The sequence below is a fragment of the Apteryx mantelli genome, chromosome 4 (assembly GCF_036417845.1).
Source record: "Apteryx mantelli isolate bAptMan1 chromosome 4, bAptMan1.hap1, whole genome shotgun sequence".
NCBI lineage: Eukaryota > Metazoa > Chordata > Aves > Apterygiformes > Apterygidae > Apteryx > Apteryx mantelli.
In genome coordinates this window covers 21,966,640-21,983,488 of record NC_089981.1, presented here as the reverse complement: position 1 = coordinate 21,983,488, position 16,849 = coordinate 21,966,640, and the positions used below count along the sequence as shown (strand labels likewise).

The window sequence follows — 16,849 nt, the reverse complement described above, 5'->3', positions numbered from 1 at the left end:
GTTTAGAAAGGAGGCTAAATCCCCTCCTTAAATATGACCTTTCATTGAAAGTGGTGCGATAAGGATACCAGTGACTATTACGTTACGGATTTGAACCGAGGGCCTGTAATCACACTGATGGTATTGCTGACGGATCAGAGACTATACTTTGCAAAGCGTTAGTGCCAAGAGCAAGCACGTGCATAATCTACCAGTGAGGCAGGCAATAAGAACTACAAGCCAGCAGAGAAGTGGAAACACACCCTGCTCTGACATCACCAACACTCAGAAACGTGTAGGCATCTACCACCAGAACTCAGTAGAGCGCTGACTGCATCACAACACATCTCATGTTTTGGCCCCCAAAACCCTCTTTCCTTCTATCAAAAAAATCTTTCTATCCTTCTTTCAAAAAGCCTATTTGTAGGTGTCACCAGTAAACCTGTATATGACACCGACTTCCTCCTGCCTACAAGAAATGCTCCCATTTTCCCACATAAGGGCAGATATTTTCCAGGGCGAGGTATTAGACTTATTTTCACCTCACCCATTTGTAAAGTACAGCCAGATCTTACTCCTACAGCATCTCCAGAATATGTTTGTTTCCTCTCAACCTGCCCCGCTCCTATGGGGACAAAGACATCTGGGAAATGCACTGCAGATTTTGGCCCAACTCCACAGCTTTTTAGGAGCGTGGACCCTTCACTTTGCAAGCTACAGGGACAAACTCCATCTAAGCACAGGCACCTAGACGGAGCCTCACAGCTCCTTCCACTGCCCCACCACTTCCCCACTGCTCTGTTTATCTCTAGCATAATCAAGAGAGCTGTCCCTAGGAAAGCACACACAAAAATGCACTGACTACTTTAAGCACCTACAGAAGGAAAGAGGACTGGGGCTGGAAGAGCGAACTTTGCTCCTTTTGAATTTAGATCTAGTACTGGCAACAGATAAGGAACAACAGTCAACGCGAAACGTTTTATGTTACCTACTTCTGGCTCAGTTATTCCTTATAAAGCCTCGTTACTGCTGCCAGGATCAACCCTTTGATCGGAACAACACCCCTTCCCGCACCTCCTTCATTTCTCATTTCCTGCCTTTCTTAAGGATATTTTGTCTCTGCTTCTCTCTGTGCCACTTCCTGCTTCCTTTGTGCTCCCTCACTCAGACACACTCTCACCTCTTACACACAGCAGCACCCGCTGCAGATGGAAAAAACGGAAAAATGCCATGTAGGTGTTGCATCCTACAGGGATACAGGCACCACGCTGCCAAGGACCTCTCTGTTAACCTCCACAGAAAGTAATTCCTGACTGCCCTCCTTTATCCCATGAGACCAGTATCCTGCCTCCACTGTCCAGGATTGCTGGCATCAAAAGCATGCACAAAGTACACACACGTAGATAGATAGATAGATAGATAGATAGATATAAATAACTTCCATGAAGACCCCAGCTGGCATCTGTCACTGCAGCTACCTTTGCTTGTATCCCTCTAAGGACCCAGCTACACTTTCAGTCACATCTCAAGCTTATTTCACTACTACCTGAAATACAGCTACAGAACTGCATAGCACTTTTACAGCAAAGAATCGTAACCACCCAACCAGCCAGAGGAATTTAGGTTAAAAACACAGACACAGCCAGTCATACTACAATGTGGCCAAGACCCCAAAACACACCTCTTATTCTGGCACAAAATACTAGAGGTGCAAAATAGAAACTATCCTCCTGGTCTCTCTTTTTCTTCCTAACTGTTATTACTGTGCAGCAGCCGGGACAGGGGCCTACTAGCACTGACTGGATTCATTCCTCCGCTGCCGGGCTGTGGAGACCGCAGGCAGAGTTCGACAGGCAGGATGCAGCAGGGCCCAGGCAGGAGCTACGCTCGCCAGCAATGCTCCAGTTGTAACGCTGATACTTGCCAACCAGGTCGAGCAGTGACGGCCTTTGGCACCATCAGGAAGGACGGTGTGCGGGGCTCTCGGCAGACCTGTCACAACACCTCATCCGTACGCTGCAGTCTGGTCGCTCACCTCACCCACCACACTGAGGCTTCCAGCATGGGGGTGGTGGCGGCAGGGGAAGGGGCATTTCTCCTAGATTGAAACAGGGGCCACTGTCCTGGGGGGAAGCTTTGCAAAAGCAGCCATGCAAAAAAGGAATGGGAAAATGGAGAGATTTTAGGAACAGTGACCCTGTTCACTTCATTTTGGCTTTGCTGTGGCTGCCAGTGCATGCAACTGCACAGGGAAGAGGAAAATCACATTCAGGGTTTGAAAGGAAGGATGAGCAAATGAGACAAAGGAGACCTAGTCTTCATCTTCAGGATCTTGAGGGCCTTTAAACAACCAGAGAGACCAGGTTTCTGTTCCTCACAGACAGGGAAGCTGAGAAGGACTGAAATTTCCAGGAGAGTCGCCTTCCCTCAGGCCTTCCAGAACCTCAATTGTTGGTGCACGTGCTCAAGGAGCAGCTGGAGATAACCTCATGTCAAGCCCAGAAGCAGACCTGAGCAGAGAGTAGAGGTGGTGAGTACAGAGGATCTTTTCATGAGGTTTAAAGAATAAGACTGACAAGATCACTGAGAACAGAAGAAGCAGAATGGGACATAAAATTAAAAAGTTCCCCTTTTTTGTTTTTTCAGGACTAGTCTACTCATCTTTTATTTCCCTGAGCTTCTGTCTTAGGCAGAAGGCAAAAGGAAAACACACAGGGACAAGAGAATTGCTTGACAAGTGATTAAATCATGCAGAAACAGGATAGTTTGCTACATCCAGGTATGCATGGCAGTAGAAACGTTTAGTATATTATTTTCTTTCCCAAGGAATTCCTGTGGAGTCCCACAGACACATGTAACACATGCATGTCTCTTCCTTCTGTGCATAAGAAGTAGCCCAATGCAGTCCTTGGAGATGAAGTCAAACTTTGCCAAACTAGTGAATGTGCCTGTGGGACACCCCAATGTGCCTGTGGGCACCCAGATCAAGTCAGTCCCTTCAGGGCTGTCTCAAGAGCAAGGGAACTGTTGCCTGACCTGTGTATGTACACAGGAAAAAGTTACAGATTTGAGCAACAATTATTATTAGCTGAGAATAATATAATATGCCTCTCAGGAATTCCCTATGGCGGATAGATAGCACTACATCAGCCACCCCCATCTAGCGTTTTTACTTGACAAAGGAATACAAGCAGCTCATTTCCACCCCCTTGCTGAAGAATCTCTCACACCCATCAGCACAAACTTTAGGAGGCCACACTGAAAATATCCTTTGTAGAGCCAAGATTTAGACTGCGAGTGCTTTACTGTACTTGAAGAGAAGCAACACTAAGTGTACGTCAGCATAGCAGTAGACTAGCAGAGGAATCAGTATGCCAGCACTCACTCAGGTTGGGTGCATCGGTTGCGGTCTAGGGGAAGACAAGGGGTTGTAAGAGGAGAGAAACACAGAAATCCTGCAAACAAGGAGGGACACACACAGCGCCTGGCAAAGGGAGGCAGGGTGCCAGACTGCACTAGCAGACGTCATTGCCACAAGTACTTGCGTTGATCAGCAGAGCTGACGACACTACACAGGGCTATCGGGGCTTGCCAGCCAGCGGGACTGAGGCGAGACAGTCCGTCTCTCCTGTGCCATACTTCAGTCTGACAAAACAAGCTGTGCTTTGCTCTTAATAATATCACCTGGCAGCAAAAGAACAAGCAATGCTGCAAAGTGCTGCTGCCGTTCGTCTCACACGATAACAAAGTCTCACTGTGGAAAGCCCTGGAAGGCAGGAAACGTGGTCATGTTTATCTCAAACATTGACTTAAATGACTCTGCCTTAGTTTCCTGTCCATTCCCGTATTGGCATGACACATCCATACAAAAGGCTTAGGAAGCTTAAGTGTCTGTAAAAAATCTTTTCAGGTTGGTATCACTTGCTAACTCAGGGGATTACTTCTACATCAGATCTAAGAGAAGGACAACCACAATCCCAGCTGGGCTGTCACAGTTTCTCTTACTCAGTGCTCTGCTCTCTGCACTGTCCCTAAGAGCAAACCCTCCTGCAGCAGGCCTGCCTTGAGACAAGAGAAAGAAAACTTGACTGTCCAGCATCCACAAATGTACAGCAGAAAGAACTAACCCCATTCGGCTCAGGAATGAAATGGCTGAAGGCAGCATGAGGAAAGACATGGGCAGATATGTCTTGTCTCAGTGAGAACACCAAGCAGGAAACCAGTCTGGAGAAGAGCTGTCATATGTGGGATGTCATCTCAAGCAAACAGAAGAAGTATGGTCATATTTACTTCAGTCAACATACGGCTGGGACTACCAGGACATTCTACCAGGCAACCAAGGGCGGTGATTCTCCCTTATCTCAGGAGGACTCTACCAAGAAGGTTAGCACCTATTTACCAAAAGCTGTGAGACACAGGCCAGAGAATATACATGACAGTTTTGGAATGAAACATGCTTTTTGCAGAAATACAACATACACACAGAAAGATATTTAGGTCAGGAACTTAAAGGACATCATCAGAAAACTACAAAGAAAAAATATGATCACAAGATAATTGTGTGGAAGAGCTCAAAAGGCTGCCAGCTTCTCCCACTCACACCCAAGCTTTCAGCAAGGCCACCAGACTAAAAAAAACTGGAGCATAAGAGCAGCCAGACCGAAGATCCATGTACATAGGCCAGCATTATTGTGTCTTTGACAGTGGCCTGCTACCAGATGCCTATAAAACCTGCAGTTACACTAAGAATTTTAGACTTAAATTGATATCAAAGGCTAGTAGGCTTCTGCAACACCTGCTTTACTATGAATTTAACTGTCTCCTGTCTACTAGCAGCCCTGCTTAACTGGCAATATTACATTAGCACTTAATATTGTCCGTAGTCAGAATCAGGGCCCAAACTTGTTGGATGCTGAGACATGTTTGAGAGACACGTTCAGAGACCCCTCTGTTTTAATAGTACCCAGATGGTATCTTTTTATGCCAAAAGCTTCTCTGAGAACCTAGACGATGGCCTCACACATGGCAAGGAGACACTTTTTGGCATAAGGGACTTGTTTGCAAACTGTTTAACAAAATGGCTGCTACTGCACATTACATCTGATGGGTGATGTCATTTTAATTAATCCTTGCGCTAACAGACACAACTTAATAGACTCTCAGAGCAAAAAAAGAAACTGTGTAGGGGAAAGAAGGAAGAGAACTAAGGTAATTTAAAGGATGCTACAGAGTAGCCTGAAATAGAGATACATAACTGCTAATATCCAATAGGCTATTGCAGCAGGTTGATTGACAAGCCCTTGAGAAAAGTCAGGATTTTTTAAAAACAATTTATGCTCTTCATAAGATGACATGGAGCAAGAACTAATGGGAAAGATGGCAAGTGATACTATGGTGCAACAATAACCCATCACCAGGTCTGATTCAGCTTCCAGAAAGCAAACAAAAGGGAACATAGTCTGGATTTTCCAGCAAACAAGGCCTCTCTCCCCCTCCTCTGCCTCCAAGGATTCTACAAGCTAAGCATAAAGGCCATGTCTTACTTGAACAAAAGGGAAATATAGTTGAACACAAGACAGAGGGAAATAAACACGGTTTCACAAGATTATGGCAGCATTCAGAACATCTTTCTAATGCACAGACTGTGCAAAGCTTCTGAACTTCCCGCAATAAATAAAGAACATCTCTAAAAAATGCAAACCCAAAACCTGGGAGAAGTTCTAAAAAGTGTTGTGCATCTTTGGGAAGAAAAACAGTCCTGCAACTGAAGGGCTACACCTGCCCTTCGGTGATCGCAGGCAGGTACAGAGGAGCCACCTGACTGTCAGAGCCGCACGCTGGCCTGCCGGGCAGGCACCCTTCGTGGGACACACCGCAGATGCGCTGGGGGTGCACGGGTGGCTAAACGCAGGGACACCGGCCCAGGCCACGCACCCCTCAGCCGCGGCTGCGGGGCCAGCCCTGCGTCGCGACCGCACCGGGCAGGCACACCAGCTCCCGAGGCATCTTCTGACAGGCGGCAAAGCGGGTCCTACACACCGCAGGTGGATGTTATTAGCTATTATTATTAATTACTATTAAATGTCATTAATCGTTGTTATGCTATTGTTATTATTATTACTATTATTACTATTATTTCTGCCCTTTTCCCCGAGGAAGGGGCCGCTCCGGTTTCAGGTACAAGCCAGCCCCGTCTCCACAGCGCGACGCCCTTCCCCTCAGCGCGCCCCCCGCTAACGGCCGCCCGCGCGCCCCGCTAACGGCTGAGGGGGGAGGGAGGGGTCCCGCGCGCGCCGCTCCGGCTAACGGCCGCCCGCGCGCCCCGCTAACGGCTGAGGGGGGAGGGAGGGGGTCCCGCGCGCGCCGTTAACGGCCGCGGGGGGCCGCGCGCCGCCCCCGCCCGCCCCGAGAGGCCGCCATTTCGGGGGCGCGCCGCCTCACCCCTCCGCAGCGACCGGAGCCGCTCCGCGCTGCCTCACGCCTGGACCCGCCGCGCCGCGGGGGAGGAGAGCAGCGAAAGAAGAAAGAAGGAGGGCGGCGCGGTGCGGCCCGCCCCGCCCGGCCCCGGGACGCCCAGCAGGCGCCGCCGCCCCGACCCCGCGGGGCGGTCCCTCGCCGGGAGGGCGCCTCCCTCCCGCCGCGGGCCCCTCGCGTCTAGCGCGGCCCCTGCCGCCGGCATGGCGTCGCCCCGCAGCCCGCCTTCTGCTTCGCTTGTTTTCGGCAAAACAAAAACACCCTGAAATCCGGAGTTTTGTCACACGCCAGCGGCACCCGCGGCACACTTTCCGAGGGCTTGGAGCTGCTAGCGCTGTGCAAGCCTGCTAAACCTCTGTCAGCAGCGACCTCCGGCTCTTACCGCCTTCAGCACAAGCTGGCGTTCCCATTGCCGAAGGCGCTACCTTGCAACGAATGCGAGTTTTAGGCTCACTTTTCTTTTATGCTTCGGAGCTGCTTGTTAAGGAGTTTTTCATGAACCATCCTGTAAATCAAGCCCTGACTGGCAGCCTGCCTCATCCTTCCATTATCTCATTTCAGCTTCTGTCCAAATACCTCTGCGCAAAGAAACAGCTTCACACAGAGACTGGTCACAGAGGAAAGACCCTCATTCACTGCCCTTGGTGGCTGAGTGGTCTCAACACACAGCTTTTGGGGGATGAGAGGGAGGAAGAGTTGAGATCTGAGCAGGGAGGGAGGGAAAAGACCAGATTAGGACCTCCCGGGTGTTTGTCTCTACTGTGAAACACTCCTGCCCGTCTCCCCAACTCAAAATTGCTCCATCCCCCCCCTCACAGTGAGTGAACAGATTAATAAACTGATACCACACTTTTTTTAGGCAAGACACCAAGACAGCCAGCCCAAGAAGCCACACGCGGACTGTTAGGAGAGACTCACTCCATGACAGTTTTGTTTTGCATTATTTATTCATCATATTCATCAGTTTACAGGGAACCAGAGAGGGCGCTGCAGCCCCAGAAAGGCTGAGAGAAGGAGCATTTTCAAAAGAATAGGGGCCATGTCAGACCAAAAGCAGCAGAGAAGAGCCTGCTTCACACAGAACTGGAAGGGGCAAGAAAAATCCAGGTATGAAGTGAAAATAAGAAAGCATAAAAGTTCCATTTTAAGTATAAGCAGCATTATGAAAGAAAAGGACCACAAGGGGAAAAAAAAAAACTACTCCTGTCTCCTCAGCCCTCTGGGAACCTAACTGGGCTTTAGCTTAGAGCCCTTGGGGAGCCAAGTGATTAAATAGAAGTGACTCAGGTGACTAATCATACTTCAATGTTTAGAGGTTTGCTCAGATTCTCACAGAAAGCATGTGGCAGCACCAGGAGCAAAAAAAAAAGAAAAAAGAGACGTATGTCCCAACCTAGTGCCCAAACCCTCCTTGGCAGGGCCTGGGGCAGCTGTACTTGGCTGCCTTCTTCCTGTGTCCAGGGATTTCATGTACAAACAAGAAACCATAACCTCCCATCTTGGCAGATTTGGGTCAGCAAACGGGCGTAGTTAGACAGCACTGCTGTCTGTGCGGCATCTGTGGGCTGTGCCAGGAAGGCAGAGGTGACGTATACCACAAGACCCTGTTCCTCCCCCACTTATTACTGGAGTAGCCACAGACCCAGCGGCACGGTCACATCATGCAGGAAATGACACTGCAGGGCTTTTCGGCAATACTTTGCCCTTTGAACGTGTTCTTTGTTCCTGCCTGCTCACCTGCAGGACCCTCTGCCACCACCTCTACCCAGAACTGCACAAATGCAACTTCTGTAAACATTTAGATACATAGCCTTAAAAAAACGAACTCCACCTGGCCAGTTCTACTGGACTAAGAAAAGGCACATAGCTACTCTAGTGTTTGCAGGACCTGGGCCTTATTAAACTGCTTGGCTTAATGAACATATAAACTATGCCTCGCAGGCATGAAGAATCTGAAGCCCAATTATTGTCGGTGTGCAGCTGATGTATGAATGTGACTCATAAGCAGCTAGATAAGTAATAAGCAGTCTTGTTCAACTTCTTCATCAATGACCTGGATGAAGGCACAGAGTGCACCCTCAGCAAGTTTGCTGATGATACAAAACTGGGAGGAGTGGCCGATACACCAGAGGGCTGTGCTGCCATTCAAAGAGACTTGGACTGGCTGGAGAGGTGGGCAGAGTGGAACCTCATGAAATTCAACAAAGGGAAATGCAGGGTCCTGCACCTGGGGAGGAATAACCCCAGTCACCAGTACAGGTTGGGGGTTGACCTGCTGGAAAGCAGCTGTGCGAGAAGGACCTGGGAGTGCTGGTGGACACCAAGTTAAGCATGAGCCAGCAATGTGCCCTTGTGGCCAAGAAGGCCAATGGTATCCTGGGGTGCATCAGGAAGAGTGTTGCCAGCAGGTGGAGGGAGGTGATTCTCCCCCTCTACTCAGCCCTGCTGAGGCCACATCTGCAGTACTGCGTCCAGTTCTGGGCTCCCCGGTACAAGAGGGATGTGGCACTACTGGAGCAAGTCCAGCGAAGGGCCACAAAGATGATTAGGGGACTGGAGCATCTCTCTTATGAGGAAAGGCTGAGAGAGCTGGGCCTGTTTAGCTTGGAGAAGAGAAGGCTGAGAGGAGATCTTATCAACGTGTACAAGTATCTGAAGGGAGGGTGTCGAGAGGATGGGGCCAGACTCTTTTCAGTGGTGCCGAGCGACAGGACGCGAGGCAATGGGCACAAACTGAAACACAGACACTTCCATCTTAACATGAGGAAAAACTTTTTCACTGTGAGGGTGACAGAGCACTGGAACAGGTTGCCCAGAGAGGTTGTGGAGTCTCCTTCTCTGGAGATATTCAAAACGCGCCTGGATGCAATCCTGTGCAATGTGCCCTAGGTGACCCTGCTTGAGCAGGGTGGTTGGACTAGATGATCTCCAGAGGTCCCTTCCAACCTCAGTGATTCTGTGATTCTGTGATTCTGTGACAGTGGCTCAAAGAGCTAACAGGGTTCAAAACTGCAGTACTATAGATGTACTGGAAAGATAGATGGAACAGGAGATATCCAGAGTGTTAAAGATATAGAGCATGAACTGAACACAAGGTCTGTTTATAACCAGAGCACAGATGCTTGTTCAATATATATGGAGTAAGCAATTAACCAAGTCAAAAGTACATGAGAAAGACATGAACAGAAAATAGTTAACAGGACAGAAAATAATCCAGGAGATACTGCATGATCCCCATAGCAGGAACTGATTAAATGTGTATAAGTGGAAAATGTCCCTTGGAGTTCAGGCTGCTGGAATAAAGAAACCCAAGTGGTGCCACAGTAGCTGGCGTATCTCTGCAAGTAGCTGCACCCTGGCATGCCTTGGGGTGTCAGCGGTGCCACAGGAACAAGCCGCCCTGGAAGGAGCAGCAGACACTCCCGGAAAGCCCACGAAGAGCCGGATGGACGTGCGTAACTGCTGAGGGATGACGCGAGCCTTTGCCGGTGAGCCCTGCGCTGTCCGTGCACCCTGGCTCTGCCACGCTGCTGCCTGGGCCTCCACCCTGAGAGGGAGGCACGCGAGGTGAGTGTAAGATGCTGTCGTGTCTCCAGCGTGTTCAAGTGGAGATGACTGCGGTAAGGAGAACAGAGAATCAGGATCCTTGTTTATTCTACGTGAGTTTTTTTCTGGTAATGCTAGTAATTCCATTATTTGATAAGCTGGGTATTTTTCCCCCTGATATCTTATCCATCACAGTTACAGGCAGAAGAGAAAAAACATCCCAAGCCTTTGGGATTCCTGCATTTGTTCTGTGGGAAAGTTTTAAAAAACACCGTTTTAGCTTTTCAAAGAGATGCTGGCAGGCTAATCCTGTTATGCTCATCCATAACATATTAACATGAAAGAAGTAAAACTAAAGGCAGAGTGGGTTCCCTTTGCCTCTGTGTGAAGTTTTGGGGGACTCTGGCTGCTTGTTAGAGCAGCTGTTTTTTTTCTCCTCTGCCCCTGGCTCCGATTGTATACACAGCTGCACTGTGACATGAGCCGGGGTAGATCTCCCAGGCTGTAGGAGTGCTTTCTTGTGACAGGATTTCAAAATGCCTTACAAATTATGTGCAAAGAGTCACCTGTCCACCAAGAACTGCAGCCAATACAGTGCAGGAATAACCCCCCAGGCAGAGTTATTTCTGCATCCTGTCTTAGTCTCATACCATCTCAGGATACCACCATTATCTGCTTTTATTTATGCTGCAGTTTCCTGCAATTGCTTGCAGAGGATGGCTGCTCCCAAGGCTACCGTTTGAAAGCAGGAGAGATTCTGACAAAAAATAGGGGGACTTAGTAAAATAAGGAATTTTGTGGAAAGTGGTTCCTAGCCTACTTTGGGTCTGTTAGCAGAAAGGTTCAAATACCAACAGCATGCCCCTCTAGACTGGAAGTGTCTAGATTTTCCAACCAGAAACTGAAATATTCTGTGGAGAGACAAGGAAAGATCCCTGTCCTATCCAATGTAACACCCACTCTGATGCTAACTGGTGTCTAAGTGCAGCCTGCTTAAACTCTGTGCCACCCTAGCATGGTTGAAACAAAAGTCCACTCTGTCCTTGCTAAAAAAAGAAGCTAAAATTAAGTATCTACTGTATCATCAGTTTATGGAAGGGGAAATGAGTAATAATTTCTCTGGTTGAAGATGCAGAGAGATTAGTTCTGTAACACACAAAAGCATCTAATTCAGCTGGAATTGAGCCATGGCACAAGGATGAAGAACAACCAAATTTCTAACGCCAGTGAGAAGGGTGCATGAGATATTATTAAATATGTCTAGTTCTAGAAATATAGACATAAGTGGACAATGTGCCCCCTCTGAAAGCACTACATTGTCCCCAGACATTTGGGAAGCATCTCCCCCAGTTCTCTTCTCTGCACTGCCTTCCCTGATGAGCCAAACTCTGGCTGCTTTAAAGAGAAAAAAAAACAAAACAGGATGAATTGCTCTTGTGCTGCCCCCAAAACGAGGGTTCCTAATCAGCTTTTATAAACCTACTGTAGGTACCACCAGCAGGGACAGACAAGTGACAACATCTGGGTTCCTTCAGAGCCACACTGGCTAGAAAACAAGAAAGCCATGCCCGTGTTTGGGTTATCATTGAGCAATCTAAAGATTACAGATGTTTTCTGAGGACAATAGAGAGGATTTCGCTTCCCAAACATACTTTCTTGCTATCACAAGCAGTTCTGCTGGCAGCCCAGTTGGTGCTGTGTATAGAGTAAACGACAGCCCTGGTCCCTGGCAGGATCTCTTCTAACTTACTGCTTCCTGGTCTCTGAAAGGTGTTTTTGTAATTGAATCCGCTAGCTGTTCAACAGCATGAAGCACAGCCAGTCAGCAGTAAGGACTGACTGGGAGCTCATTATCTTTAGCTATTCCCCTTGGTCAGGAATCCTACTCTTCTGGAGAGAAATTTCCTCTTTCCTATCAGAAGGAAACTGCATAGGGAGGGATTATGGAAAATGTTGGTAATGCTGACAGGCTGTAGTGACTCAGAGCACTTTTCCTGCATGGGATATTCCCAGAGAAATCTGGGCAACAAACAGACGTTCAGAATTGGAGTCCGAGTAATTGCCTTATCTCAAGAGAGGAAGGACAGTGGATAAATATAGGCATTCTCTACACCATAAGGCTGGGCAGACAGTTTCATAGCTGCAGTTTCACATCTTGCGCCCAAGATTTCAGTCACACACAGAAACAGGCTCAAGAATAAAGGGGACAGGGCATTACAAAAAGCTCGCTTAGTCCCACAAGCCTTTAGGGTGACTGAGCTACAAAACACAGAAAGCATCACGGCCCAAAGAGCAACAGGGCTTCATGCACAAGCACAGCAACGGCTATGTCAAATGTCCCACAGGGTCAGGCTAGCTGAAAGGTGCTTACGTGGGCCCAGAGACCCGACAGCCCATTCCTATCTCACCCCTCACTTCCCCATGCTTTGCCCCACTCCTTGGTGACAAGCAAAACCTTTCCCAACAGACACAGGTTCAAATTCTGCTCTTGCTCAGGCCCTTTGCCAGGAAACAGGTTATTCCACAAGGTCACTGCAAGGTGATTAGGTACGTTTCACAGCTGGGGCAGCTGCCTTGTGCTTCCACACCAAGCATATTTGAAAGAATTACAGTCAAGCCGGAAAGATGGGATCTGGGCATGACCTTTCAGTACTGCGGAGAAGTCAACTCCTAACTGCTGGAGATTTATCAGGAAAGAGTACGAAAGTGGCAGGAAACAGGCAGCATTCAGCCTTAAAACAGGCTATGTATGGCACCCCGGTAGGTACTGCACAGCTCCCGCAACAGGTGGTTATAAAACAATAGCACCTGTTTTATAAAGTCACCTGCGAGTCCCAGGGCAACTGCTCTGTGTTCTGTAAACAGTATGAGAAGGACAGTACCAAGGTCTGACAGGGTAACAAAATGCAGAAGCCATTGGGATGAATGGTTTACCAGATCATACTGCATCCAAAAATGGAATTGGTTAACTACAGTGTTGGCAAGTCAACCCAAATTGCCCAGTAAATAGAGCGGGCTGGATCCAGATCTTATGGGAATTGATGGAGGCCTTCCCATTGATCTGAGCAGGTTTTCAGCTGGGCTCTGCACTTACAGAACCAAGAGGAGATGCTGTTCTTGGAGAGAGATGGATCACTACCTAGAGTCAGCCCAAATTTAAAATAATCTCTTTATTTCTTACACAGTTAACAATAACATAATATATTTAAAACAATGCCCATGATGTCCTGCACTCTCTGCTGATAAGCCACATCTTTTCCAGACACAAAAGGAACAAGACTTCATCATTTTACAGAGAAGCGGCTGCTAGAGAAAGAAGGCCCAATTTGTGCCATTAAGCAATACCAGCAGAGTTCCTCCAAAGAAGCAGAGGCCTCCAGAGATCAGGGCTCTGTGCCAAAGTGGGAAATGGAACAGTACAGATAATATGTACATTTTGTCCTGATTTAGTCCCTCGATACTCCCAGCTGGGGAAAACTTGCACCTTCCCCGAGTCTCTGCAGAGCTGATACCATCAGATTCAGCCTGCTCAAAAGGAGCCCAGCTTCGTGCACCAGTGTTGGCACGTGTCTCTTGGTGACTCACTGATGTGCCTTAGGTGCAGCACCCTTTCCTCCTGCTGACATCTTCCAGCTGCAGGGCAGTCTCCCTCTGCCTGTCTTCCTGTGCTGTCAGTAACCTGGAACAAGCCGCACAGATCAAAAACACAGCCTGGATACTGAGCTCTTCCTGCCAAGGCATCTGTCTGTGCCCTTTGTTCCCCATCAGCCAGGGCCATGTAGGATGTTGAAAAGTGACTAGCCAAAAAGCTGGGCTTGTTTGGAGGTTGGGTAAATAAACCACACAGAAAATAAGCATGAATTTGCAGGAGGACAGGACCAGGGAGAAAGACTCAACATGTACAAGAAGGGACGGCATGGCTGTCACAGCACCAGACTGGGGCTTGAGTGGTCTGTGCCTTATCTCCAAGCTCCCAGACTGATGGTAGGATCTCGGGCTGCTCGCTTCACCTGCCTGGGTCATCCCCTGCAGACACATGGCAATAAAGCGTGTTGAAGGCATGTGCTGTGGGAGATATGATTCACCTAGCTACTATGTAAATCATCCCAGTTATTAAATAGCTAAGTCCTGCTGTGAATTTAACAAAGATGATGCAGCAGGAGGGGAAGCAATAAGAGAAAGCAAGAGGATATTTTTGTTGCAAAATTTCAAATACTTTTTTTTTTTTCAAAAATACTGCTTTTTTAAAACCCAGGAATCTTACAGCAAACTTCCTTCAGCCTTACAAAGTACTTTATCTATCCCCTTTCAAAAATATTGCCACCAAAATATCACATTCCGTATAATGCTTAATACAGTAAGGAAGAAAAACCATTATAGGTGCATACAGATTTCAAACTGAAAATGACGTCTTAAAATCTGGGATATTATACAAAGCTTTTCTGACTAAATATTCAGATTAAGCCCATTCACTGACCTGGCCATGTGCAGCATGGGCTCCACGATGTTATAGCCAGTCATCGCGCTGCACTCGTAGAAAACAGCGTTGTATTCCTGCAGAGAGCAGAGCGAGGCCCACGGTCTGCTGCGGGCGCCCTGCACCATCCACCAGCACCCTCGGGAGCCAGCCCTTTCCCCCCGCCCAGCACGCCTGGTGGTACCTCACCCCTCACTTGGGCAGGAGGAAGAGGGCATGCAAACACAAGGAGCGAAGGAGGACTGTGCAGAGCATGCATCAGATGGGAGAATGAACAGGAAAATGGCCATGGATGCTCCCCCCAGAAAGGCTGAGCATCACTGTCAGGAGGCATCCAGCCCACGGAGAAGCACCTTCACATTCCTCAAGGGCCTCAGGTGTCTGCCACATGCTGGCCATCTCATCCTCCCTGCTACCCAAGGGACCTTGGCACTTGTTTGCATTGGAGAACGGGTGGGGGTGAGAGGGAAGGCACCATATTCGGAAATGGCTCTGAGTTCGGAAGGGCTCCCCTCCAGCCAAGCTGCCCTGCTCACAGCCGCAGGGAGGCTGCAGAGCAGGAGAGCACAGAGTCACACCTTTGCCAGCCTTTCCCCCTCCGCCTTGGGCACACTCCGGGCCCCTCTCGGCACAGCATCCGTTTTATTTCCAAGCAGAAAGATCACAGCTCCATCCTCGATACCTTCCTGCAAAAAGAACAGAGCAAAGCACCCGTGAGACTCATCCGAGGGACAGAAATATCCTGGAGCACATCCTATTTCAGCTTATGTAAACAGGAGCTTTGCCACTAACTTCAGTGGGAGCAGAATCAGGGTCCCTGAAGGAGCTGCCAAAATATTCCCTTTTGCTCACTAAAAGGACCGTTCCACAAGTGGCCCCAGGGATTTGCGGAGGGAAGTTTAAACTACGGGAATATATTCCAAGTGCCTGGAGTGTACAGCTGGGGTGCACAGAGAGGGGAGACAGGACTTAATTCAAGTTCCTCTCTGGGAAATAAGAAACCTGAAGAGCAGCAAATTTGCCCTACTAGGCTACCGGAAATTTAAGTTCAGACAGGGTTTCTTATTAAGTTCAATAATGTTTGTTTAATAATTTCATCTGATGTGCTGTCCTGAACTCAACCATCCTTAGCTGAAAATCCACTGGCCAAGCAGGCTAAGCAGCTTCCAAGCAGAGACCCTTTCTTGCATAGGGCCTCGGCAGTACCTGTTAGTCCTAGGTGATTTCTGGAGCCCATTACCTTACATAAAACTCCCTCTCCAGGGCCCATTAGGAAATCACCAAAGTAAGGACTGCAGAATGTGGCTCAAAATTATTTCCAAACTTAACTGCCTTGGATGATCGACAGTACCAAAACAGCTTAGGTTTCAAAGCAAGATAAATACTAAGGTAAGGGGAAGGAAAAGGGGAGAGATATTTAAAGGTTACAGATTTTGGCTGCTTTCATCTTCTGGTGTGTTTAGTTTAACAATCCTGAAAGGAGACAGATTTTCAGCAGCTGGTTAGCTTTGGAAATCTTAACCTTTGTCTCTTAGAGTCTAAAGAAATAGCTAAACATTTTTTCCCCCTAACAGGCCTGTGAAACAGGCCTAACACTAAAACCCACCACCCACATTAATTTCACTTTTTGCTTGATTTTTGAGACTCAGCCCAATAAAAAACCACTCTTGACAATTTCACTTCAACTTTGAGTCATCTACACACAACATATCTAAATTATACAGACTGAAGTATTTCTGTCTCCTCACACAGACACAAGCCTCACAGAAATAGTCATCAATGTTTTTGTTGAGAGTTTGGGAGTAAAAATAGGAAAAAAAGCAAAACCCTAGCGAAGTGATATACAGTCACCAAAAAAAGAAAAATCAACAGTTAAAGCTACAGCAAATGAGGGGAAAAAAAGAAGTAAAGAGAGAAGCTGTTACTAATGTTACACAGTCTTATATAGAAATTTCAAAGCAATCAGGATGTGATTGCGCAAAGCACTGTACATGCATGCTGCAGGTCTGAGTCTAAACGCACCAGGGCTGTCTCTCTTCCCTGTGGATAGGCTGGACACCAGGAGAGCTCCTCTCCCCAGCGCCGGTCTGACATGACAGCGTTTAGGAGACGTTGCCAATGCACACAGGCTGCTTACAAATGCACGCCGCTGTTCTGGCAGCTTCCACTGGCTTCTGCTATAGAAACATCCCAACTCATTTAAAGGGTTACCACTGGCTTCCTTAGGACTACTAGGACCTGGTCCAAAACTCACTACCACAGGCAATACCCATAGCATCTGCTGTGATAATTCATCTTCCCAAGGCCAGCAGGACCTCCTGGGGCCTCCAAGAGTGTTGCTCCCAGAGGGGAGATGAGGCAGAGGTGGCAGCA

At 48.1% G+C, this 16,849-nt stretch overlaps 2 protein-coding genes across 2 annotated transcripts in view; both read right to left on the bottom strand.

Moving 5' to 3' along the window:
* CD151 (CD151 molecule (Raph blood group)) overlaps positions 1-6,520 on the bottom strand; it is a 40,808-nt gene extending 34,288 nt beyond the window's left edge. The window contains exon 1 of the mRNA XM_067295976.1: positions 6,421-6,520. The gene's annotated coding sequence lies outside the window, so the exon portion shown is untranslated. The remainder of the gene's footprint in view (positions 1-6,420) is intronic.
* Positions 6,521-13,184: 6,664 nt separating this feature from the next.
* The window catches only part of CRACR2B (calcium release activated channel regulator 2B), a 49,189-nt gene continuing 45,524 nt past the window's right edge, over positions 13,185-16,849 (bottom strand). Inside the window, exons 17-19 of the mRNA XM_013949362.2 lie at positions 15,055-15,162; positions 14,477-14,553; positions 13,185-13,678 (exon numbers count right to left, since the gene is read on the bottom strand). Of these exons, the coding sequence (XP_013804816.2) occupies positions 13,594-13,678; positions 14,477-14,553; positions 15,055-15,162 (270 nt within the window). The 3' untranslated portion in view covers positions 13,185-13,593. The remainder of the gene's footprint in view (positions 13,679-14,476; positions 14,554-15,054; positions 15,163-16,849) is intronic.